The 23,959-nt window shown below is 49.8% G+C and overlaps 1 protein-coding gene and 1 long non-coding RNA gene across 18 annotated transcripts in view; one reads left to right on the plus strand and one right to left on the minus strand.

Annotated features, from left to right (window-relative positions):
* The window catches only part of NEDD4L (NEDD4 like E3 ubiquitin protein ligase), a 346,987-nt gene extending 341,030 nt beyond the window's left edge, over window positions 1-5,957 (plus strand). For all 17 annotated transcript variants that reach the window (XM_023242040.2, XM_023242041.2, XM_023242042.2 and 14 more), the window contains one exon: window positions 956-5,957. In XM_023242040.2, coding sequence (XP_023097808.1) covers window positions 956-1,058 — 103 coding nt within the window. In that variant the 3' untranslated portion in view covers window positions 1,059-5,957. The remainder of the gene's footprint in view (window positions 1-955) is intronic.
* Window positions 5,958-21,552: 15,595 nt separating this feature from the next.
* Window positions 21,553-22,323, minus strand: LOC111557243. The gene is made up of 2 exons (XR_002737098.2): window positions 22,140-22,323; window positions 21,553-21,864 (listed from the first exon to the last, which is right to left on the minus strand). It is a non-coding gene; the product is annotated as an uncharacterized LOC111557243 (long non-coding RNA).
* Window positions 22,324-23,959: the final 1,636 nt, after the last annotated feature.

Below are 23,959 nucleotides of genomic sequence, written 5' to 3' on the forward strand. Positions count from 1 at the left end.
CAGAGTAAGGCATTCAGAGTAAGGTAACTCGCCCAAGGTCACATCGCAGAGCCAGTATCTGAACCTGTTCTCATAGACGGGTGTGCCTCATCGCCCACGGAGGCCACTGTTTGTCTGCAGGCTTCCCTGTCGCCAGGCTGAAGCCTCTAGATATTTGGAGGCTTGCTGTAAATGCGGCTTTCCACTCCAGATGTCGATTACTTGCCTTTGCTTTGAGCAGGCCGCTTAGCGTTGGAATTCTGGAGATGCCAGCGGCCTGGTTTCCTGGGAATGAGAGCTCGGGCCCCTTGACGTTTCCTCTCTGCTCCAGGACCTGAATCTAGAGAAACCATTACCCGCCTCAGAGGCCCGTGATGAAAACAACCTGAGTTACCACCAGGAAAAGCACTTAGCTTGGGAGCTAGCGCAGAATAAGAATAAGCGAGAGCATTCGAAATAGACTCAGCCTTGGTTTTGGTTCATCCCCAACATGTCAGTTCTTTGTGTTCGAGGGTTTGGAACTTGGCACGGATGTCAGTGACCCCAGAAAATTCCTTCCTCTCCCCCGTGGGTTCTGCAGCCTCTTTGGCATGGACGATTTCATTGCTGGCCTTTTTTTTTTTTTTTTTAAGTTTATTTCTGAGAGAAAGCAAGCACAAGCAGGGGGGTGGGGGGGCAGAGAGGGAGGGAGACACAGAATCCGAAGCAGGCTCCAGGCTCCGAGCTGTCAGCACAGAGCACAACACGAGGCTCGAACCCACGAACTGTGAGATCATGACCTGAGCCGAAGTCAAACGCTTAACCGACAGGCACCCCCATCGCTGGCATTTATTGTTGATACTCAGAATTGTTGGTGAAGACCTCTGCACGCTCTTGCTCAGTACCAGATGCCTCCTTAGGCGAACCTAGGGAATGCCGTTGTGACTGCAGGGCAAGAAGGATGCCTTTTTACCTGTTCTTTCTGTTACTTTTGCAGCTTTAATCGCCTTGACTTACCTCCGTATGAAACCTTCGAAGATTTACGAGAGAAACTTCTCATGGCCGTGGAAAACGCTCAAGGATTCGAGGGGGTGGATTAAGCTCCCCCCTCCTCGGGGTGGTTGTTCATCGAGCGAGTCCTGCTTGCACTTTTGCATTTGCCCAACACCCGACTTTGCAGAGACCGAGGCGGAAGAGCGGCCGCACACGGCGGCCTGGCTCCCGGGGCGGGGCCTCCACCCGCGACTTACCCAGGTTCAGACGCGGGAGCCCGGTCCCAGGTCGCGTTCCTGCATTTTCCACCACGAATTATCAACCGGTTGATGTGTACACTAATAACATTTCAGGAGGACTTATTCTATTTATGTTGTGCCTCTGTAGGCAAAGCCCTTAATAAATATTTTACATACTTTATAATGACAATGAATGGGATTAATCACTCTACAGGTATAGTATTACAACTCATGTTTACTTTTTAAAATGATTTAGACCGATTTTCAGATTTTATTTCATTACAATTAAAGATGTCTCGTGTACTTGGAAAAGTGAGCATATTTTTTTTGTATTTGAATTTCATACCAGGTTTAATGTCAGTGACATTTTTATTTTTGAAGTACTTTGACACCCCCCCCCCACTCCCTATGTTATTAGAATTGAAAGACTGTTGTTGGTTTTTTGTTTGTTTTTTTTTTTTTTTTTGTCCAGATACCTACGGACAAGTACTTTGAGAGAATTTAAAATATAACATTAGACATAATGCTACTTTTCTCCATACTCTGAGAGAATGGAAAACAAACTGGATATTACATTTTGTGTGTGTGTGCAAATTTAGCGTAATAGCTCCAGGCTGAGAGAATTGTAACATAGCATGACAAATTTGGTGTTGACTTGAAGGAAGGAACCACACCGTTATTCCTTAGAAGTAATTCCGTGTGCTAGAACACATTGGAGGCAGGGTCGGACTGTCCTTTCTCATTAGGGAAATTACTGAACCCTCCATGATGCTGTACAGCCATTCTCCTTTTACCTTTTCCAAACTCTTTGCTGTTTGTCGTAGAGACATTTGAATGGGCCTCGACACTCGCTTGATTGGAAACCGCGGAAACCAGCTCTGTGTCGTGTCCCGTTTGTACGCGTTTGCCAGCGGTCGCTAAATAACCCGTTTTTGCTCTAACGGCACCAGTTCCGAAGGCACTTTATGTTCTCCCTGGGGGTCCTCTCTGGTTTTGTTGATGGGTTGTTGTTGTTTTTCAATCATAGACATTAAATGTGATGATGACTTCTTCTCCCTGCACACATCTTTCTGGTGCAATATCTATCAATTGTGAATCCGGCTGCTGGTGTATAAAACCTGGATGTAAAGCTGAGCCTACGCACCTGTCCTCACCAGTTGTTTTGTGATCTCTACTCAACTACCAAGATCATTTTAATGCACACTCCGCCTAACCGGGTTTTGTCACCTAGGACATGTTGCATGCTTCAATACTGTGTCCCGCCTGAGTTGTGTCTGTTCTGTGCTGGATTAAAAGTGAGCGGGAACTCTCTGACTTGACCCCCGCGGTCGCGCTGCGAAGCTGGCGGTGCCCGGGGGGAGGGTTCCGCGCCGTCGGGACCCTTTGGCACTTGTGAGCGTTCGTTGCGGGATCCCGTGGTGTTTTGAGAGAAAGCCTGAGGCAGCGCGGCAGTTCAGCCCTGCTGTCCTTTTAACCTGTGTTGTTCTAAACCCCGTCGCGAGTGGGGGGGACTCTAGAGATGTGATCCCTTGCCACTCGTAGATAAAGACAGAAAATTGTGGTTTCAGGGCCTCCCCGTTTGTTACGGAAGAAGGACCTTTTGGTGGAAGAAATTCATTGTTCCCCAGCTCCAGGTGGCTCGTGAGAAACCAGGAACGTTTGTGGTTATAAATGAACTGCCTATAGAGGTGCAGAGGTCGGAGGTGTCTGAGAGAAGAAGGGTTTCTGCAGAGCTGAGGGTTGGCCCCCCTTTCCTGTTGATTTAAAAATACCCAACAGGGATCAGAAAGCTTAGATGTCGAGTAATCAGAAAAAACAACATGGCTTATTATTTTTATCTACTTGTGGGATTTTTTCCCCCCCGTCAGTCAATATAACCAGTGTCCCATGGCAAAAAAAAAAAACCCCTTTGTGTAACCCCTCACTGTCCAGAGGGCTTTCTTGTTAGCCTCACGCCAAAGCCAGTGCTTGGATGGATTCTGAGAGTGATCATGTCATCATAGGGGAGAAAGCCTACGATTCTAGTTGAAGATCCGGGATTCTGTCATTTTGCAAACTGGATACTCAAAAAATCAGAATATTTAGTAAATGCAAATTAGGCAAAGTGTTAAAAATGTGAAAGAAAAACCCATCCTAAGTTACTTCCTGTACCAGGAGCAGATAAGAATTTTCGAACTGGACCCCTTTGAATACTTGAATGACGTATTTGTGAATGACGGTTCAGTTCACCTACCGCTAAATATTGGATTGCAGCAACGGCTGAATAGTGCTGGGTTTGGGGTTTGTTTTTGTTTTGTTTTGCTTTTAATCCACACATGAGGTTCCCTCAATCTCAGCAGTTCTCGATGCTTCACTCTGTCTAAAACAGTCCTAGATCTTGTTTTCTCCAAGTCCTGACAACCACTGTCCCTTGCCTCCAGGACAGAGTCACAGGTGGTGGTTAAGAAAACGCACCGTTGGAACCCACAGGCCTGGCGGGGAGGGTGGGCCACCTCTTCCTGTTACCCCTAGCAGTGGCCCTTCTCCCAAGTCCAAGGTCTCGGTCCCCGCCCCCCCCCCCGCCCCCCGTTCTCTTAAAAATTCCCCGAGTCTGGCTTGTTTTAAGTTTCCTGAAGAAGGTACCATTATTATGGGTCATTTTGCCACAAGGTTAAGAAGCTGGTTCCAGGGCAACTGCATGATGGACATGAGTTATCACAACTACAGGATTTCGATCCCCGTCCCTTGTTGGCCTGAAGGCGAATTTGGAAAGTCTGGATTGGCTTCCCATAGTGCGCTGCTTTCCCACCGCTGCCTCTGGAACAGGAGACAATGAGGCAGTTGTCACCTGTTTCAAAGTTGTATTCCGCTTTAACGCATTTTCCGTTATTGACTTTTCTATATTCTGTACCAGATCACAAGAATGTAAGATGCTTCTCTAATTTTTGTTTACAAGGCCCTTTGGTCGAACATGAGCTATTCCTGATGGTCAGATGACAGATGCTCCAAAGCGTCTGACATGGGTTATTCCTCCCACATAAGGATGCAGTGACAGATTCGGAGACGTGATTTTGCAAAATATTTGAACCACTTTCTACATCTCACATTGTTAAATAGACAGCGTGTACCATTGCTGTTTGATCTTGCCAGATCCAGATCGGCTCTCTTGAAAGCCACGTTCGTGTGCAGCAAATTACTGATTGCCCCAACAGTTACTAATTGTTTAACACCCGACTCGAGCATTTTCGTAAGTCTTGTATCTCACCTCCGAACTTTCAAAATCTATAGACAGCGTGGGTTCGTCAATTCCCAAGCCCCTCCCCACTGCGCTAGGCACCCACTTTCTTCTCTGCTAACTCCACGCCGGTGTCCTGACAGGGAGAGGTCACCGCTGTCCGGTGTCATTTCCTGCCTCGTCAGTAGGGGGTGCTGCTGTGCAGAGTAACTGTCTGGCCCGCTCCCTTCCTGGCCCCCAGGAGATCTGAGCACTACCTCTGTCTCATTCAGGCTTTGGGGTACATCCTGATAAGTCATGTCAAAACTGCCAATTTCAGGTCTGAGATGCGTTTTTAAAACTCCTGATAAACTCCACTTTGTACTTTAGATTTTAAAACTGGGAAGAAAATGTGATATACTTTGGACCACTTTTTTTAATTTATCTAAGCCTTAATGAATAGTGTATATACACTTGCATACACACATCCCCACCCCGGCGTGCTTTCAGTGTGTCAGAAACAATGCTGTAGCATTAGGACGTGAGCTTGTATACTGTTTTATTTCAGGAGAGGCTCGCTTTCTGTTTGTATGAAATTTTCCAGTAAAACTTCTCCCTAGACATCTGTCCTTTGTGAAAGGCGTTACGCGCAAAGCAGCGCATGTTTAAGGTGCGTGTCTTGTTGTTTGTCGGTTTCACGTTTCCGAGTATCGATGGGAATCTAACGACATTGGCGACAGACCTCTGTGTCCTGCATCCCAACCTTGTGTCAGAGCATTGAAAGCCTTTCTGATGACCATAACCCTGTGTCTGGAGACATCTGTGTTCCTGTATAAGCCAGCTTGCCCTCTTACTCAGACTGACTTCACCTAGATTGTCACGGTTTCCTTCATGTTAACTTCGCGTGACTTTGTTTTTCCTTTACTACTACTTATGTGATATGTATATACAAACGTACGTACGTATGCTGTCCAAATATATATGTGTATATTTGTATAGCATTTTTACACCTTTCTTGAGCAATCTGGTTTCGAAAGGGAGTGAGAGCTTAGTCCTTCTACAGTTTTCTCCACGCCGTGTCCTGAGATTTCTGACCCTCGGAGCCTGAGAGCACCCCAGGAAAATGATGCTAATATGCTGTCATTCCCTAATTCAGGATTTATTACCAAATGAAACATGAAAACAACAGTGACTTTTAAGGTGAAAAGAGTTTCAAGCATTCCAAATGAATTCTCAATGTTTCGTAACTTTTTATTATAAACCCCACCTCCTAATACAAAGCCAAGTACTATTTGATACAGTGACTAAAAACCAAACTACTGGGAAATTTTTTAAAGACAACTTACGGATAACGCTCCTTTTCACAATCAGAGTCGCTTTAAAATATGGTGGAATTTGATACAGGAAAAGTTTTAAGTACAAATCCTTTTTGCTTTTCATTTTTCTTAAGAGATCTGAAGAGAAATTGTAGATTGTTTTCCTGACAGCAAAAGAGAAATGTGACAAAATGAAGTCGTTGTAAAGAAGGTGATACAACTTGTCAAATATTTAATAAAGAATTATGGAAGCTGGAACGTTTTTCTACACCGAGTATTACGGGTTGTCTGATTTGATTTGAAGCCGCTTGGTGAATGCATTGTCTTAATTGTTTCAGGGGTTTTAAATGCCTGCAGATTTATAGGACGTTCTTTCCCTTAATATCCCTCAAAGCCCCACACCTTTAAAAAATCATTAAAATCCGCCCAAAGCACAAGGCTTACACTCGCTGGAATGCGCATCTGTTCTGAGCCATCTGTCATCTTGTTATTAAATTTGAGAATTAGTGACTTTACACTTGCATAATTCATCGGAGTCCATCCCTAGCAAGGCATATTTTTACATCTGGGTTTTAAGCAACCAACTCTCAATGTAATGTGAGTTAATAAGACTCAGTAATGAAGCCCAGAGAGGTTCTCAGAAGAAAGATGCTATCAGATTCCAGATTTCCTGTCAATTCCCGGTTAAAACGGTAGCCTCCTCAGAAACGTTTCCTTTTTATTGTATTTTGTTCTAAACCTTTAGTGTTTGTCAGCATTAAAAACGTTTTCTTTCAAAATTTAAAAAAAAAAAAAAAGTTTCCTTTTTAGAACAAAAGCCTCCTCTTGATGGCCCTCGCCTGTCCCCTCAGGGACTGCCAGGAGGTAACATCCAAGCAGGACATAATTTAGTCCTTTTTCAGTTTAGCGGCAGATGGCACCTTGCTGGGCAGGCCTGCCTCCTCCGGCCGGATGCACACAGGCAAGGGAGGGAGGTGCCGGTGGGGTGGCACAGCTCCAAACTTGTGGATGTTCTTTCTTAGACCAAAAGACAAGGGGTGGAATAAAGAAAAGTTCTCGTGTATCCTTTACACGGTTGCTCGGTTAATAAGCTCTTGACCTGCGCCAAAGCCCAGGAGCGATCTGAGCCCCTCGGTCACGATAAAAGCCCCCAGTAGGAGCGTCGGTGCCCAGCGCGGGGATCCGAGAGTTCTCATCCCCGAGGTTTGCCTCTGAAGGGGCCACGGCCAATGGACCCGGATGTAAGAGCGCAAAAACCACCTGCAGATCCCTCACCTCGGGGAGAACACCAAGTGGTAGGCTCCCACAGAACTCAGGCGGCGGACCCTCAGCAGGTCTTTACGGGACTTGGACGGGAAAACATCTCGCTGGGGAGTTTACTGAAGACCCAGTCTCCTTGGTTAGTAGATTGCAGGACCCTGTCACGACCTGGGGGACGCCCACGGGTGGGGACTTCGTGAGAAGGAAGCTTCCCTTTGTGGCACTGTCTCAGGCCAGACCAGGAAAAAAGGTGAACTCCGCCAGCCCCACCCCTGCCCGCCCCTCTGCAGAGCCCCACGGGAGATGCGTCCACCTAAGTGACTTCTTGAAGTGCGAGCTGCCTGTTCTGACCTGACCCCACTCTCAGCCAGGTGCCCAGCAAACTTGCCGTTTTTCACGCATGGATGAGGCCCCCATCGCCAGTTCTGCCGCCTGGGCACTTTGCTCCCTATTCGAACAGGGTACAGAGTGACAGAGACCGCGGTTTGGGGCCAGAGTGGCAGGAGAGGAGGGCACCGGTTTTCTCCCAAAGCTTGTCTGCTTTGCCTCACCGCACCCCAGTGCTTGAGGAGAGCCTTTGTTTCCCCCCTGAGGGCGCAGCTGGCTTGCAGACAAGTTAGCTTGGAAGGGGTGTGGGACACGGCACACAGCACACCAAGACGACGTGATGTGGAGATTTGGGGTTCAGAGCAAACGGTCGAAGAATTCTTGAGACCTCTTCGGTGCAAAAAGGTGGTTTTATTAGCACATGGGGACCCCTGAGCAGAAAGAGCTGCCCTGGGGTTGTGATGGGTGGCGGGTTTGTATACCTTCAAGTTGGGAGGGGGTTAGGGAGAGGGTAAGTCTCGGGAATTTTGGAAGCAAAGTTCCCAGGACCCTGAAGGGCCTGGGTCATCTGCTACTGTCTAGTAGAACCTTCATCATGATGTATATCAGGGGGCCATATGCTTGGAGTTGATCACTGACCTATATCTTAAGAGTGGGGGGTAGAGACCAAGGAATTTTTATATGGTAAGACTTAACAGGATCCTGGAGGTGGGGATAATGTTAAGCTGAGACTGCCTTTTGCCTCTAGCAAAGAATTAACATCAAGGCAATTGAGTTCGTAGAGGAAGGTCATGGCCTGCCTCAAGGACGCGTCCGTGGGCTGTAAGCTGTAAGGCAATTCAATGTCTTCTTTTGCCTTTGTTTCCCACATCAAGTAGATGAAGCACTGAAGAGAGCCATGTGTGAGAGGCACATCCCTCTGATTAAAGGGGTGGTATACTTCGGGGCAACTTCTATTATCCTGCCATGGACATGGTACACAGAGTTCCCAGAATTCAGATATTAACCATTTTCAGTCCCGCTTGGCCTTGGGGAGACTGAATAACGATACAAGCCAAAGGTAGAAGCTATGAATCGTCTAGACTTAGCTCTGGATTAGAGAAGCTTTAAGAGCGGACAAAAACCCGGGTGCCTAGATGTCTGCATCATTTTGAGCGTCCACTTCTCGATACAGCCCAGGTCACGGGCTCACGGTTCGTGGGATCGAGCCCCACATCGGAGTCCTTGCTGAGCGTGGAGCCTGCTTGGGATTCTCTCTCTCCCTCTCTGCCCCTCTCCCACTCGTGCTTTTTCTATCTCACAATAAATGAATTTTTAGCAAAATGAACAAAAATCTGCCTCTTGGCAGAGCGTGGCAATGCCGTTTTCCTTAGTACTAAGGACTGTCAGCCTTGAGTCCCAAAGCACTTTTTTCCCCTCCCACATTTTGTTACGAAAACAGAAAAGTTGAAAGAGTTTTCTAGTGAACAACGGTACCCCCACCCCATAGTTCTGCCGCTGCATTTCACTCTTTGCCTTACCCTAGTCCTCTCTACCGATCCTGTAATTCATGGTGATTATTGGAGCCCTGCAAAGTAAATTGCAGGGACCGTTGTCTCCCCCCCCCCCCCAATTCCTTCAGCATGCCTGTCATTAACTAGATTTATCATTTACATTTTTTTTTTCCTTTGGAGGCGTTAAATGACAATTCAACGGAGTAAATTTGGAGAGGTAATTGGCCTTACTAAACGACTCATGAATCAGGCAGCATCCAATCTAACAGAGAGAGCTCCAAGGAATGGTACAAAATGGAAGGGTTTTAAAGGGGGGGGGGGTAGGACATTATTAGCAAAGAATGCATTGTGTCAGATAAGTCACCCTCCTAAGGGGAACAGAAGGGGTCTCTGTGAATTATCCCCTAGTGCTGACCCAGGAAGTTCCAGGTTAGCTGGTTAAAGGTCACGCTCCTGGGAGTGCGGGGAGGGGATGAGACTGTACCTAAATCAGGTATTAAGTCTTGGCACAAGTGACTCCATTTTGGATATGCTGTCCCCTTTCTAACAGAGGTAAAATTCGCATACGATGAAATTAATCTTACGTGTACGTTCACTGGGTTTAGACAAAGGCGTGCACCCCTGTAACCCAAATTCTCATTGCCCCAGGAAGTTCTTTCATGTCGCCTCCTGGTCAATCTCCACTCCTGTGCCCTCCCCCCATCCCCCAGTAACTGCTGTTCTGAATTTTTTCCACCATAGATTAGTTTTCGCCTGTTCCTGAATCTCATAGAAATGGAAGCACGCGACTTACTACGGTGACTTTATAAATTCTAGCAGGCGTCTACACGGCCTTAGAACCATAAAACCCATTAAGCCTGTGGGTGGGAAGCCATAGGTCATCATGAATGAAAAAGACAACAGTTTAGTATCCAAATAGTATCCCCTGTTTCATATATATTATACCATGAGAATCTCCACTTTTCAAACAGATGCAGTCACCTTGCAGGATGTTCGCACCTGTTGTTTACATGCAGCAATCGTCTTGAACTTACAGGTTGAAATCCAGGCACGTTTGGCTGCAGTCGGTCATCAGTGCCTCAAGATGGAGAGGGTGGTCTGGATTGCCCCCCCCAGCCCCCCGGCCCCCTTCCTCGTGAATGCCTCCTGAGGAGGGAAGGAGACAGGAGTTTTATCAGTCAGGGCAAGTTAATGCTGTACGAAGGAACCCCCCAGCGGCTTCTTACTAAGATAAAGGCTTATTCCCCATGGCCCTGTGTAGTTTAGAGGGGACACTCGGCTCCCAAAGCCCCCCGGAACTCAGGCACCTCCCCTCATGGGTCCACCATCCCCTGGGGCACGGTCCTCTGTAGCCCACAAGCAGAGGCTGGAGGACTGCAGGAGGGCCCGGTCTGGAGGGGGGACATCCCCACTTGCCCACTGCAAAGGAGGCTGGGAAATCTCCGGTGGTGCCCAGAGGAAAGGTGAAGGAGTCTGGGAACAAGAAGCCGAATGCTGCCCTGGTGTATCTTCAGCCTCCGGCATCCCTTTGCAGAGTGAATTGCCCCGTGGAATGGTGGCCTGGCTGCCATTTGCCAAGCTTTTGGAGTCCTCGGTTGACTCTCAGGATAAGACTACGGGTACTTACCATAGATCTCTACATCAGCCTAACGAGGCCGGTATCAGTAGGCCCAAGTTGCGCACGAGGGAACAGACTGAGAAGTGAAGAGACTTGCGAAGGGGTGATCTGAGCCCAGAACGCCTGGCTGCAGGCCTCCGTTCAGCCAGATCTGCGCCCCCCTGCCCCTCTGCCTCCCCTCCGCCAAACCTCCCGGAGGGAAGAACCACCACCACACTCGTTTCCACCAAGATGTAAATGATTGATCAGACCGAACGCATGACCCCTACCAGAAGTATTTTCACCTTAAGCAATTCCAGAGGTGCTGCTTGGCTTAAACGAAAAGGAACGAAGATTGAAACGATGGCCGTTAGCCATCGGCAAACCGAGTAGAGGGGGACTTCTGAGGGCGGGGGCCACGCTTCGGGCCGTAAAATTCATAAGGGACACGCACCTGAAAAGCCAGCCTGTTCTCAGTAGCAGCCCCCACCCCAGGCCCTCAAAGGAAGCCACACTGCCTCCACCTGCCCGCAGGACAGAGCTCTCTCCACCCGCAAAAGCAAGCGCGTGTTTTCCAGATAACATCCAGGACAAGACAAACCCCCCTTTGTCCGACAGACTGGAAAGGCCGTAACAGACCAGAGCCTGAGGGCCGGTTTCTCTACCCCTAAGAAGGATTTCTCTACCCCTACCACCAGGATGTTGTTATATTTCTTAGAGTTTCTATTTGATAAAGGATTTCTTATAACATATTCAATATGACTTGTGACAGAAGGTTTGGGTTTGGGTTTGGGATTGGTCCGTCCAGTCCTAGTTACTTAGCTCTCTTAACAAATTCTAAGGGCTCCTCTGCCAGTAGGGGTCTTTCCACTGTCCCAACCCCCAACCCCCAACCCCTCCCCCTCTGTCCTCACCCTCTCTTGCCTTCTTTGCTGTCTATATTGACTTAGAAGATCCTCGCTTATTCATCAGTTGAGATTATCGGAGGGACATGCCCTCCCCAGTGTAATGAGTGTTTAAACAGAAGTCAGGCCTTTGAACCCTGGACTCCGGTTAAAAAATAACAGGCTGGCGACTGGATCAATAAGGGACAAATATTAGCTGTGGAAGCTGGGCCACGGCATTGGGAAATACCCATTGCTGGTGACATGGGAAGAGCGATGGTCACACCCAACCTGAGGGTCTGGGCAACCCAAGGACCCCAGGGACATCGGGCCAGTCATTTGCTTGCTCTATGAGCATTAAACACTGAAGCCACCAACCCTGAAGCTGGACTCTAGAACTCCTCGAGTTGGGATGGCTGAATTACCCTTCTAGAATGGGTCCTCTTTCTTTCTCTCCTCTTGCCAGCCAACCTGTACTCTTGTTAGCCTGCCTCCAGCAAAGCTCTGACTGCACCGCTCTGCTATGTACAAAATCTCCACCAGTTCCCACAGTACCCCTGCCTGGTGCTCAGGCCATCCGGGGTATTTGGGCAATAGGACAGCAGGTCTCGGGGTGGCCGCTTCTCCCCTTTCCCCAGTCTTCACTCTTCCTTGTTGTACAGTGTTCCACGCTAGCAACCGTTTCTTCTTTCTTTAAATGCTCTTTGATTGCCACGACATTTCACCTTCCTGATTATTCTCCCCCTAACTATTCATGCTGGTTTTTCTCCTCCCCTGAATGATGTTCCCCAATAATTTGTTCTTGGTTCTCTTTCTCTTCCCCCCCACCACCCCACCCACCTCCTTCTCCCCGTCCTCCACCTCCTCCTCCTCCTCCCCCTCGTCTTCCTCCTCCTCCTCTCATGGCTTAAAGTCATCACCTCTGTGTGGGCAATTCCCAAATCTACCTCCTCCCCCAGCCTGACCCAGAGCCCTCAACTCTCACATCCAAAATCTCAGCATGCCCCGGTCTAAACTGACACCACTCTCAAACTTCTCCCTTGTTCCTACATTTCTGGGAATTGTACCCTGGTGTCTTCCAGGCATCCACACTGGAACTTCATCTTTGACCTTCCACATGGCTTTGCTCCCCAAGTCCAAAGAGGGAAAAAGTTCAGTTTTCCATTGACTCATTCATTCAGCAAACAGGCACGTGCCACTGCTCCATGGGCCACATACTTGGTGGGGTGGGGTGGGGGGGGGGCGAGGGGGGAAGAATACCGCAATTCAAAGCGAAACAAAACAAAAATCCTTTCCATCCGGAAATGTATATTCTAGCGGAGGCAAACAAACAGGAAACACATACACAAATAAAATGCACGTGACCTTAAACGTTGAAGGCAAGAAAGGAAAGCGAGCAGAGGAAGGATGAAGGCAGCGTGGGAGGGTCCAAGCCTAGACGGGGGGGGTCAAGGTGAAGACCTCAAGGAGGTGGGAGGGTGAGCCACGTGGCTCCGTGGGGAAACACATGGGGACGAGGAACAGAAACACAGAGACTCTAAGCAGGATCGGGGAGTAAGGTCAAGGCCCTCTTGCCATATACGAACGTGAGACATCTGTTAGACAACCCAGAGAAGAGGTCAAGTGGAAAGCTGAACACAGGAGTTCAGGAAGGGGTCCGGGCTGGAGATGCCAACGTAAGTGCCGTCAGCATGTCGACAAAATTTAAAGCCCTTCCGAGCCTTTGCAAAGGAGGGTCCCAGGACAGGAAGGTGAGACCATCAGGAATGGAGTGGCCAGAGAGGTGGGAGGAAAACCAGGAGCCGGCAGGGTCCCAGAAACAGGGAGAGACCTTATTTATGAAGGTAGGGAGACTGTGTGTGTCCGTTACAGACAGTCCCGACTTCACTGTGGCTCAACTTACTGATTTTTTAAGCTTACGATCACGTAAAAGGCACACGCATTCAGTGGAAACCATACTTGGAAGTTTGACTATCGATCATGCCCCGGGCCAGTGACACGCGGTGGCCTCTCCGGTGACACTGGGCAGGGGGGCAGTGACCTGGCCCCCCGTCAGCCAGTGAGCACGAGGGTCAATGACTGCCACACCGACAACCGTCTGTCCCCACACGCCGTCCTGTTCTTCAACCTCAGCGCCGGGGTCGGCGCATCGCATGCGACAGTCAACACCTGGTTCTCAAACCACAGGCTCGTGTCAGTGTTCGGAGCACGGGTGAGGGAGGCCGGGCCAAGCTCTGATGTTCCATAGGTCAGGTGTAGCAATGCATCTTTGACTTAATGATACGCTCCACTCACGATGGGTTTATCAGAACGTAACCCCATCGTGAGTAGAGGAAGATCTGTGTTGCTGGAAGATCCCCAAGAAGCGACTGAGGCATGCCCGCTGGAAGTGGCCGTCCGGGCGTCCCTGGTGATCTCAACAGCAGAGGTTCTGGGGGGAGTCAGGGGCAAACACCTGACCAGAGTGGGGGCTCGGGATAAGGGGGAGGGGCAGAGGACAGCAGGAACACCCTTACCAGCTCAGGAGGGTGCAGACACCCTCACCTCCACCTTCCCAGCCTCAGAAACTTCTCTCCCAGGGAGGACAGTAACCCCCTGACTGCACACCCCTTTTCCTCCTCGCCCTGTTCCCCGTTCCCAATCCAGTTGGCACACGGCTCAGCGCTAGTCACCCTAGCTAGTTTCCCCCTGCAGAAATCCCTCAACAGCCACCGGTGCTCACCCATGACAATCTCAACTCCTCAGCCAAGCACTCCAAGCCAGGGTCAGGCTCCAGACTCACATTCCCTTCCTGCCCCTCTGTTCACTCCCAGAGAGCGTCTCCCCACCCACCCCGGGCACTCCTCCCCTCTTGCCCCTGTTCACACTGTCCTCCCTACAAGAGTGGCCTTCCCACACACATCCAGCTCTACCCGGACCTCAGCGTCCATCTCTGATGTTGCTTCATCCGCAAAACCTTTCCTGGCGCCCCCACCAAATGAAGTTCCATCCTTCCTGGCCCCTTTCTGCCTCTTGTGGTGGTTGTTGATGTAATGGTCTCCTTCCTACACATCACCATGAGCAACCGGGTGGCCTAGGGTTTTATCCGTGTTCTCCGCACCTTGGATGCTCAAGAAATCTGGGATAACAGGAGCTGGACAGCGGTCTGGGGAGTGGGGTGAAGCTGCTGATCGCAGCGAGCTTGGAGATTGTCTGTGGATTTCAGTTCAGAGAACGCTCACTGTTTCCTGCGTCTGTCCACCCCCCGAATAACAGTCAAATGTTGGCCAGGCTGACCAGCATCTTCCACCACATGACCTTGAAGACAGACCCGGTTGATTGTTAAAAAAACAAAACAAAACAAAACAAAAAAACAAAGGCATGTGGGGTCTCTGGCAAGAGAACAGGAGAGGAAACAAGGAGACGGTCAGCAAAAGACTGAAACCAGAAAATGGTCTAAGAGAGTCATGCCGCCTCCGGTTGCCTAAAACGGTAGGGAATGAACGTGTGGCCTTTTCGCTCTGCTTCCCATCCTTTCAGACACGATCTCGAAGCCTCGTGGTGTAAGCAACACTGTGCGTGGTTCTCGAGAGATGGCCGTCTCCTTCGAGGCCTGCAGGCGTCCCGGCCACACGGGGCTGTCTAAGCAGAGGTGCCTCGCAAGTGACTTCTGCCGGCTTCTCAGCCGTCTCTTTCGGGTGCTGACCAAGGGCACGGGTAAAATGCCCTTGTGTTTGGAAAAAGAGGAGCAGAACCCACTCTGCCTTTTGGTGTGAGAGTAGAGTGAGGAGCTGCAGAGGAGAATGACAGCCTCCACACAGCTCAGAGCGATCAGAAGATTTTAGGAATTCACACACCGACTTCCCTGAGACACGGCACCCCGGAACGTATGGAAACAAACATTGCAAAATGGCGATGGGTTTGACCACCCGTGAACTTTACTTGGCCTTCCCAGGATTTTTTTTTAAGAGGAACATTTCGCCCAGAAATCAGGTTTCCCAATTTCTCATGAAAAATTCGAAGGCCTGCCGTCAATGGATGGGAGCTGAATAGGGGCCGAAACCTTCCAGTTGGACACACTCCCCTCCACTCCTTCTCGTGCTCCATCTGGCCCACTTAACTCATTACCTGGAGTCCCTGCCTGGCCCAGGTAAGCACGTGAGTTTGCAACCTCTGCACGTGGTCAAAGGCAGTTTGGACCAAGGTGAGATTTGGACTTAAGTTATCTAATAATTCTCCCATTTTTCTTTACTTAGGATGTAAACACATTGTCACAGTATATCCCAAAGGCCTGCGTGCTTTAGCTCGTGGACACTGGGAGGCAGAACTCTCATAACTCTGTCTGGGCCTCCTCATCCTCTCCTTGTCTAATAACTCAGCTGGAAGCTGCCAAGGCGTCTGTCCCACTTTCCTGCCCTGGAGTTCTTGGCCTTTATCAAGTCTAGAGGGGCAGGTCTGGTGGAGTATCCTCCCCTTTTTTTTTTTTTAATTTTTTTTTACATGTTTGTATTTATTTTTGAGAGACAGAGACAGAGCACAAGTGGGGGAGGGGCAGAGAGCGAGAGGGAGACACAGAATCCGAAGCGGGCTCCAGGCTCCGAGCCCTCAGCCCAGAGCCCGACGCGGGGCTCGAACCCACAAACTGCGAGATCATGACCTGAGCCGATGTCGGACACCCAACTGACTGAGCCACCCAGGCGCCCCCTCTCCTTTTCTTATGATACAGGTAGAGTTTTCTCTTGGGGGAGACGAAGGAAAAGAGAATCTCAGGAGTGAACACTTCGACTCGTCCTCCCCGGTCTTGGAAAGTTCTTCTATGAAAGACATGCCAATGCCCCAGAAATGCTCCCTCTTTACCAAAACCCTATTCAAATAAATGGAGAATGGAAGAGTCTAGCTCTTTGAAACACATTCTTCCCAGGCCCTACCCAGCCCAACCTGGGCACAGCCTACCCAATTACAGTCCCGGTCCCAAGGAGGAAGAACCAAAGAGCCCTGTGAAATTAATTTTACAAACCCTACCACAAATATCATGGAGTGGTGCAGAATGCCACAGAGGATAAGAAAGACCATTTCCCTGCAAAAGAAAGAAAGAAAGAAAGAAAGAAAGAAAGAAAGAAAGAAAGAAAGAAAGAAAAGCATGCATGCATTCATCCCAGAAATACTAATTGATCATTATTTGTACCAAACATTCGCCCTTAAGATTTTCATTTAGTGGCAAGGCAAAGGAGAATGCCAATAATCAGAGCAAAATGTGCTCAGATGCACAATCCGAAACTCTTGGGGCCAGGTGTATTTTTGGAATACAGATTTTCAAATGAGGTTTTTGCCCCCACTGAGATTGCTTTCACATTTAGAAAAACTGAATTTGGCAATGGCAAATAAGGGCTTGTGCCCCTGCCCGGAGGGGCGTCCCAAAAGTCAGGTGAGGAAGTTTTCCTGGAAGAGATATTGCCTGAGCTGAAATCTGAAACATCGATTGGTCAAGAGGAAGGACTTTGCAGGGCACGTGAGATCAGCCATCTGGGAAGACTCAGGCCACAAGGCAACCAGGGCCAGCAGCCGGGGAAGCGGGGTCGTGCTGCCTGGTTGGGAGCTACGGGCACAGCAGAGACCAGGCGGTGCCCACAAAAGCCAAGAACCCCTCACCCAAAGCCTCCCAGAAAGTGGAGCCCTACAGACTCTATTTACAGTTGCACTCTTTCCAGGAGATTCTTATTCGTGTTCAAGTTTGAGAACCACTAATTTATTTGAGCCACCCCATCTTCCAGGCTGTGTTCTAAGCTGCTTTAGAAATAACACATTTTGGGGTGCCAGGGTGATTCAGTCAGTTAAGCTTCCGCCTTTGGCTCAGGTCATGATCTCACCGTGGGTGGGTTCGAGCCCCGCGTCGGGCTCTGTGCTGATAGCTCAGAGCTTGGAGCCCACTTGTGATTCTGTGTCTCCCTTTCTCCCTGCCTCTCCCCCACTCACACTCTGTCTCTCAAAAATAAACATTAAAAAAAAAAGAACATTTTAAAATTTTTATTTATTCTGAGAGAGAGAGAGAGAGAGCATGCACATGAGCGGGGGAGGGGCAGAGAGAAGAGAAAATCCCAAGCAGACTCTGAGCCATCAGCACAGAACCTGATGCAGGGCTCAAACCCACGAACCTCCAGATCATGACCTAAGCCACAATCAAAAGTCAGTTACTTAGGAGCGCCTGGGTGGCTCAGTCGGTTAAGCGGCCGACTTCGGCTCAGGTCATGATCTTGCGGTTCGTGAGTTCGAGCCCCGCGTCGGGCTCTGTGCTGACAGCTCGGAGCCCGGAGCCCGTTTCGGATTCTGTGTCTCCCTCTCTCTCTCTGCCCCTCCCCTGCTCATGCTCTGCCTCTCTCCGTCTCAAAAATAAATAAAAACATTTTAAAAATTTAAAAAACAAGAGTCGGACACTTAACTGAGCCACCCAGGCGCTCCTAGAAATAACACATTCAATCCTCTGAACAGCCTTTCTAGACAGGTGCATCGTTATTCCCATTTTTCAGATGGGAGAAGGAAAGTGATGACTGGATTAAGAAAAATCTCATCCAAGGTCACAGGACGTGGAAGAGATAGACCGAGCACTCTTGGTACAGAGCGTGCGCATTTAACCGGAATGGAACACTGCCTTTGCGTTGATGGAGGCATGTGTCCCACGCTACGGCCTTCCTCTCCCCTGCGGCCACAGCAGACCTGAGGCTTTGGCCACCTGGAGCACCGAGGGAGCATCCCTGAAAGTACAGGTCACGCTCGGGTCCCCCACCCATGGGGACCCAACCGTGAGCAGGGAGGGTCCCAAGGAAGGAAGGAGGGGAGCTTTGGTCTTTCACCCCTGGGGGCTGGAAGCCACAGGGAGAAGCTGACCCGTTTGCAACAAGCCTTTGGCCTTGGGGTTCAAAGCCCATGTGGCCCTGCTTTTTATCTGCGTTATTGATGTCTGTTTCCGGGGCTTGTTTGAGGAGACAGAGCCAGAAAGCTGGAAGAGGGGGTTGGAGCCAGCTGACTGGATGGTCAACCCTGGCGAGCAGTTTGCCCTCTTCTTGTGTCAATTCCAAAAGGCAGGGTTTGGAAATAAGGTCAACAGAGAGCTTTCCTTCATCTGCACATAAACAGCCATGGAGCAGTGTTTGGAGAGAGTTGGGCAATGCTGAAGGGAGTTGGGCCAGGAGAAGAGTCGACCTGGACTTTTAAGTCTCTGAAGCCAGCTTGGGCCTCGGTGTTTCTACCCGCACACCCGCAGCTCACATCGAAAAGAAATGCTCCGGGCTTGTGTGTTCCCTCCCCACCCCCACCCACCCACCATGGAATTACCATGGGCCTCAGAGAATGTTCTGGAACACCCGGCCTTCTCCCCTGACACTGGGTGTCTGTCGTCGCTGCACAAACCGTCACCAAGCAACCTCTTTTTGATGGCCCCAGACTTCTTGTTCAAGGACAACCGCTCTCTAGCTTAGGCCAATTCAGAGCTGACTGGCATCACATAGTGCAATAAAAATAGCCAAATGCCATGGGTAGGCATAGCAACCATCTACTCAGAGGACTTTGGAAACAGAGAACGAACATTAGGAACTATCTGCTCCGAACCCCTTGCTCTGCAGATGACAAAACGAAGAGTCAGGGAGGGGGGCGTCTTACCCAAAGCACCCAGTTTGCAAATGACGGCACTAAATCACAGCTCGCTCCCCCCACAGCCGTTTTCCCACCACACCGTTTGGCCTCCTGCTCGTCTTCAAAGCTTTCTAGTTCCCATTCTCAACCATCCACTCAGCCTCTTGTTGGTTCTTTCTGGAGTATTTTCTGGTACCGAGTGATGGGCCAGGACCTGGGGACGAACCGATAACAAGATTCATCCGTTCCTTCCATGGGCTCCCATGGGAATCCTTCATGGTCTCTCCCTCCCTGCCTCCCCCTTCCCTTCAGGAAGGACAGTGCGGGTGGGGTCACCCCTAATGAGTCAAAACAGAATCTCTGCGACCGAGGTCCAGACATTGGTAGTTGAAAAATCTCCCCAAGCGAATTGAATGACATAGCAGCAAGAGCTGAGAGGCATCCCTTGAAGGCACAGCTTTGGAAGTCACAGACCCCAGGTCTACCTGATTAGGCTCCTCAGACCATCTCTCCCGCTGCAAAGAGAGGAGAGCGAGGGTGACCGAGCACTCACACTGTCACCCTCCCTCACCTGTTACCCGGGCAAAAGGGCCAGCGGATCCTCCCCAGCGAAAGCCTCCAGGGTCTGGGGCCACCAAAAAGAGAGAGTTTGAAACGTGTGCAGAGCAGACAGGGCACGACCAGATCTTCGTACTGGCTTTTTCCTTAAAGGGAACTGAGCCACAGTTCTGTTTAACTGATTCGGTAAATTGATTTGTGATGCGGTGTCAGTGCCAGGCGGCTTCCTGTAATATTGCCGAGAGGGTTCACGAGAGTCAAAGGTACGCAATAAATCAGCGAAGGAACGGGGTTCGGAGAAGATCCTTGCTCTCCCCCCCCCCCCACCTGAAAGCAATCTGTCATTCCAAATGACTCACGCACTGACAAGAAAGCCTAAAAATATCCAAGCCTGACATTTGCATCTATTAAATAGTGGTTTTGTCGCACATCGCCGGAAATTGGATTTTCTGGAGGTTACTGGGAGTTCTCTGCCTCTGCGTCTGGGTATGTGCAGCGTCAGAATGAACTCCAGCATGGGAGACGTGCAGATGGACTCCATGTGCCTCAGAACCAAGTCAAGTCATTCGTTGGTCTGTCCGCAGCATCTGTGAGATTCAAGTGTTTTTGCAACAGTTGGGGGAGTGCCTGGTGTTGCCCTTAGCCTGACCCGGGGACAGACCGAGTGTCAGATGACCAGGCGTCCTGCTAGCTGAGCGGGGCCGTTGTGCTCCGAGCTCTGAAAAGCAACTGACTTTTCTTTGCGTCCCCTCAAATAGGCATCGGGTTTTCTTCTAGGTGCTTACAGTGAGTCAGGTTTTGCTGTGGCTTCTCGGAGGGTGTCACCCAAGACAGATCAGTGAATTCAGAGGCCCTCGTTCTGTCAACCAAACCCTTACTCTGGTCTATCGCATAAGCAAAGCCTGGGCTGTCACAGACCGTCTCCTTCTTCCATAAGAGCCGCTAAGCAACATGGAGCCGGAACTCAACCTCAAAGGGAACCCACGGTTAGCTTTCTGCCCCTGAAGACGCAGAGGGAGGAGGAGGTCCCTAAAATGACGAGGGCAAGGCCGCTGGAAGAAATGGCCTGTCGGGAGGACCTGGGACTCCGCCTTTCCCAGCCCTCTTAGACCGAGTGAAGAGACTGCCCCCCCAAATCCCACACCGAGACGAACAAGTTCAGGCCACCAGCAAGGGGGAGCAGACAGTCTGGCTTTGGGGCACTCAGCTGCCAAAAGGGTTTGAGTTCTAAGGACAATGGCCTCCAAGAGGCACGGGCTGTGTTTGGATTAAGAAAATTCCGGAGGTGCGCTCTGGAAAATTTCCTTGCAGGTCGACTCAAACCCAACACGAGGCTCCAGGTTGGGGTAGGGAATTGCATGGCAGCATTGTTGGAACCTGCAACAGGTGAAGGGATCCGGGGACCTATTTAAACAAATTAAGATCCACCCTGCCCCTAGAATGCACGGTGGCTGGAAGGGGGTCCACGGAGAAGTCTCACGGGGTGTAAACGTAACGTCCCCCCCAAAATCATTGTTTGCAGCTGGCCTATATATCATCTCCCTTTACTCTCCCTTGAGGCCAACTTGGGCAGATTTTTCAAGGTTCCGTTATTGAAACACGTCCAGTCCCCTGTAAAACTCCAACTCCTTTAACAATTCACAACGTCCTATTACTCAACCAAAGAAAGAGAGTCAAGAGTCTCTCTGTGCACTGATACAAAGTGATCTCGAAGATACATCGTGAAATAAAAAAGCAAGGTTCAGAATACTAGATACTATGGCGTCGATTTGTATTTAAAAGGTGGCGAAACCATACGTGCCTGTGTCTGTGTTCATAGTCTACGCGAGAACTAACAATGGATGTCTTGGGAATGGGACGTGGGGGTCCCACTTTCCGTGAAGGTTCAAGGCAGCCACCCAGTTAGAGATAAGCATCTCCCCTACGCTGGGAAAGAGAAGGGCAAATCACATCCATTTAGCAAAAGAGAGTAATGAACAAAATAGCAAGGAAACGGACATCGTCAACTTGGGGTGCACAGTAGACGAAGGGGGCATCGGTGCCAGCCAAGGGAAAACGCGTGTTACCAGGTTCTCAAACAAAGTTGGTAGCCACGTGTCACCAACTTCTAAAGAAGACAGCTTACCGTAAAAGGTGCCAGTGATTTAATATCCTTAAACCAGAGGGAAAAACCAAAAGCCTATGGAGAGGCGGAGAAGTGGAGAAACGCTTGTCTCCGTTGGGCACAGATTTCGCTCACATACTCGTGTACAAATCCTTGGCTATATGCCGTCTCATTCAAACACCACAGCCACTTTGTAGATGAGGACACTTGGGTCTGAGAGCTGCCTTAGTCGGGTCACACGGCCAGTAAGTGGCAGAGCGGAGAACCAGATTCAGGTTCTTTTTCTAATTCTGAGGGTGATTCTTTCTTCCACACACATTCCTGGGAGCCGCGTGCCCTGAAGGGAACAGGGAGCCACTGGATGCCACGGAAATACACAGGAACCCCACCATGTGCCCTCTTTCCGTCTAGCCCCCCCCCAACTGATGCATGCTGCCTTTTATAATTCCAGTGTTGAGCCACATCGCTTTAACATCAACCCCCCGTAGTATCTTACCAGATTTGCTATCTGATCCTTTCTCATTCTGTTTTATTGCTGGAACAATGCTCGGTCCACTCTGAAGTGCTAAGGGATGAATGGGTCATACTCTCAGCCCAGATACTGGAACTTACCAGGGGCCTCTGGAGATGAAGGCTTAGCCGAGACGTCTCTACCGTTCCCCAAACCCCAGGCATCTCTTGTCCTCCTCCCTGGCAACCTCCACGAGCAACTTCTCTGACATCCTGCCAGACAAATAAAGACATAGTTAACTCTTTTCCCTTTTCTACTGAAATGGAAACAGGTTATACACACAGCCAAGCATTCCGGGTTTTTTACTCAGTAACACTTTGAGCAGAACAATAGATCTCTGAGACTGATTCACAGGTTTCTTAAAACACACACACACACACACACACACACACACACACCAATACATCTGACATTATTTTAATGGCCCCAAAATATTTCTCTCTATGAATATACCTTATGTTATTTGACCAGTGTCTTTCTAACAGATATTTGGTATGTTTTTAATCTTTCTCTGGGTGAGCAATACTGTGATTTGGGGCACATCTGTAGGAGAAATTCGTAAAAGTAGAATTGTGTCAAAAGATATGGGCTTTTGTAAACCTGATAATTCGCTTTGCAATCCGTACTGGTCTATATTCTCACCAGCAGTAGATGAGGGTGTCTGTTCCCCATACCCTTGCCAACACTGTATAAAGCTAGATTTCTCTCTCTCTCTCTCTCTGTCTCTCTCTCTCTCTCTCCTTGAGAGAGAGAGCAAGAGAGAATCTTAAGCAGTCTCCACACTCAGCACAGAGCACGACACAGGGCTCGATCCCATGACCCTGGGATCATGACTAGAGGTGAAATCGAGAGTCAGACACTCAATCGACTAAGCCAGCCATGCGCCCTGAGCTAGTACATTTCCACAGTGGGCAAGAGACAAGAGGGTTGCCCGCGTGGGGTGGATAGTAGAGAAGCTTCTGGTGCCTGTAGAGAAGCTTCAAGGCACTGGGAGCTGCCCAGGAGAAGAAATGTGGCTGCCACAAGAGACATGAGAAACTCTGAGACCAGCCCTACCCACCTCTCCGTCCTGCCAGGGTGAAGCCAGCAGAAACGCCCCCGAATCCACAATGACCTTAAGGCTGGTGCCAAGATACGTTTGCATTTCATTGAGGGGAAGTCAAATCCAAGGACGTGAGTCAATCTCAAGCGCTCATGGGCACTTGCCCAGGTTTGCTGATCTCCACGCCCAGGTAGCCTGTTGACTGTCTAGCATACAGCCCGGAGAGGTGCCAGCAACGATTAATGCTCTCGCTACTGGCAGGGGTCTGGTTTCTCCAAAAAGATCGTGAGGTCTGAGAGAGGAGGTCTCCGTCTTTGCCTCCCCCCCTCCCCTCACTACAGCCTGCAAAGGTGGTTTGATGTGTTGGAGCCCCTGTAACGGCCTCTGGCCCCTGTCTTCTGGCCTTCTGGTCAGCAAAGACAGGCTTCTCTTTAGCTTTCTAAAGACAAGGCTGGCTGTTACCCTTGTTCAGCGTCAGGCCATCTTCTAGCCACGTCCACTCTGCTTCGTCGCGGCTTAGATACCAGAGTGAAGTGTCAGGGGCCAGAACTGACCCCTTGCCTGCCCGATGCTCTTTGTCCCTCCCGAGGGACAGGTGAAGATACGGCTTGTCTTCCCGACAGAGAATGACCGAGCGACGGACCGTTGTCTGCAAACAGCTAAGGGATCCTAATGCATCTCGATCTTCTCTGTGACAAATCCTCCCTGCCCAACCTGGCCGGAAACATACAGCCACCCCGTGCGACCGACATTCATGGGAGGAGAAGGGAAGCTAGGAAGAGAGGGTGAGAGGCGCAATGTACTGGCCACAGAGTAACCGAATCAGAAAACCCCAATAGTAGAGCTTCAGGAGGCTTATGTCAATCAGTCTCTGCGTGT

Source organism: Felis catus, chromosome D3, assembly GCF_018350175.1.
Source record: "Felis catus isolate Fca126 chromosome D3, F.catus_Fca126_mat1.0, whole genome shotgun sequence".
Taxonomy (NCBI): domain Eukaryota; kingdom Metazoa; phylum Chordata; class Mammalia; order Carnivora; family Felidae; genus Felis; species Felis catus.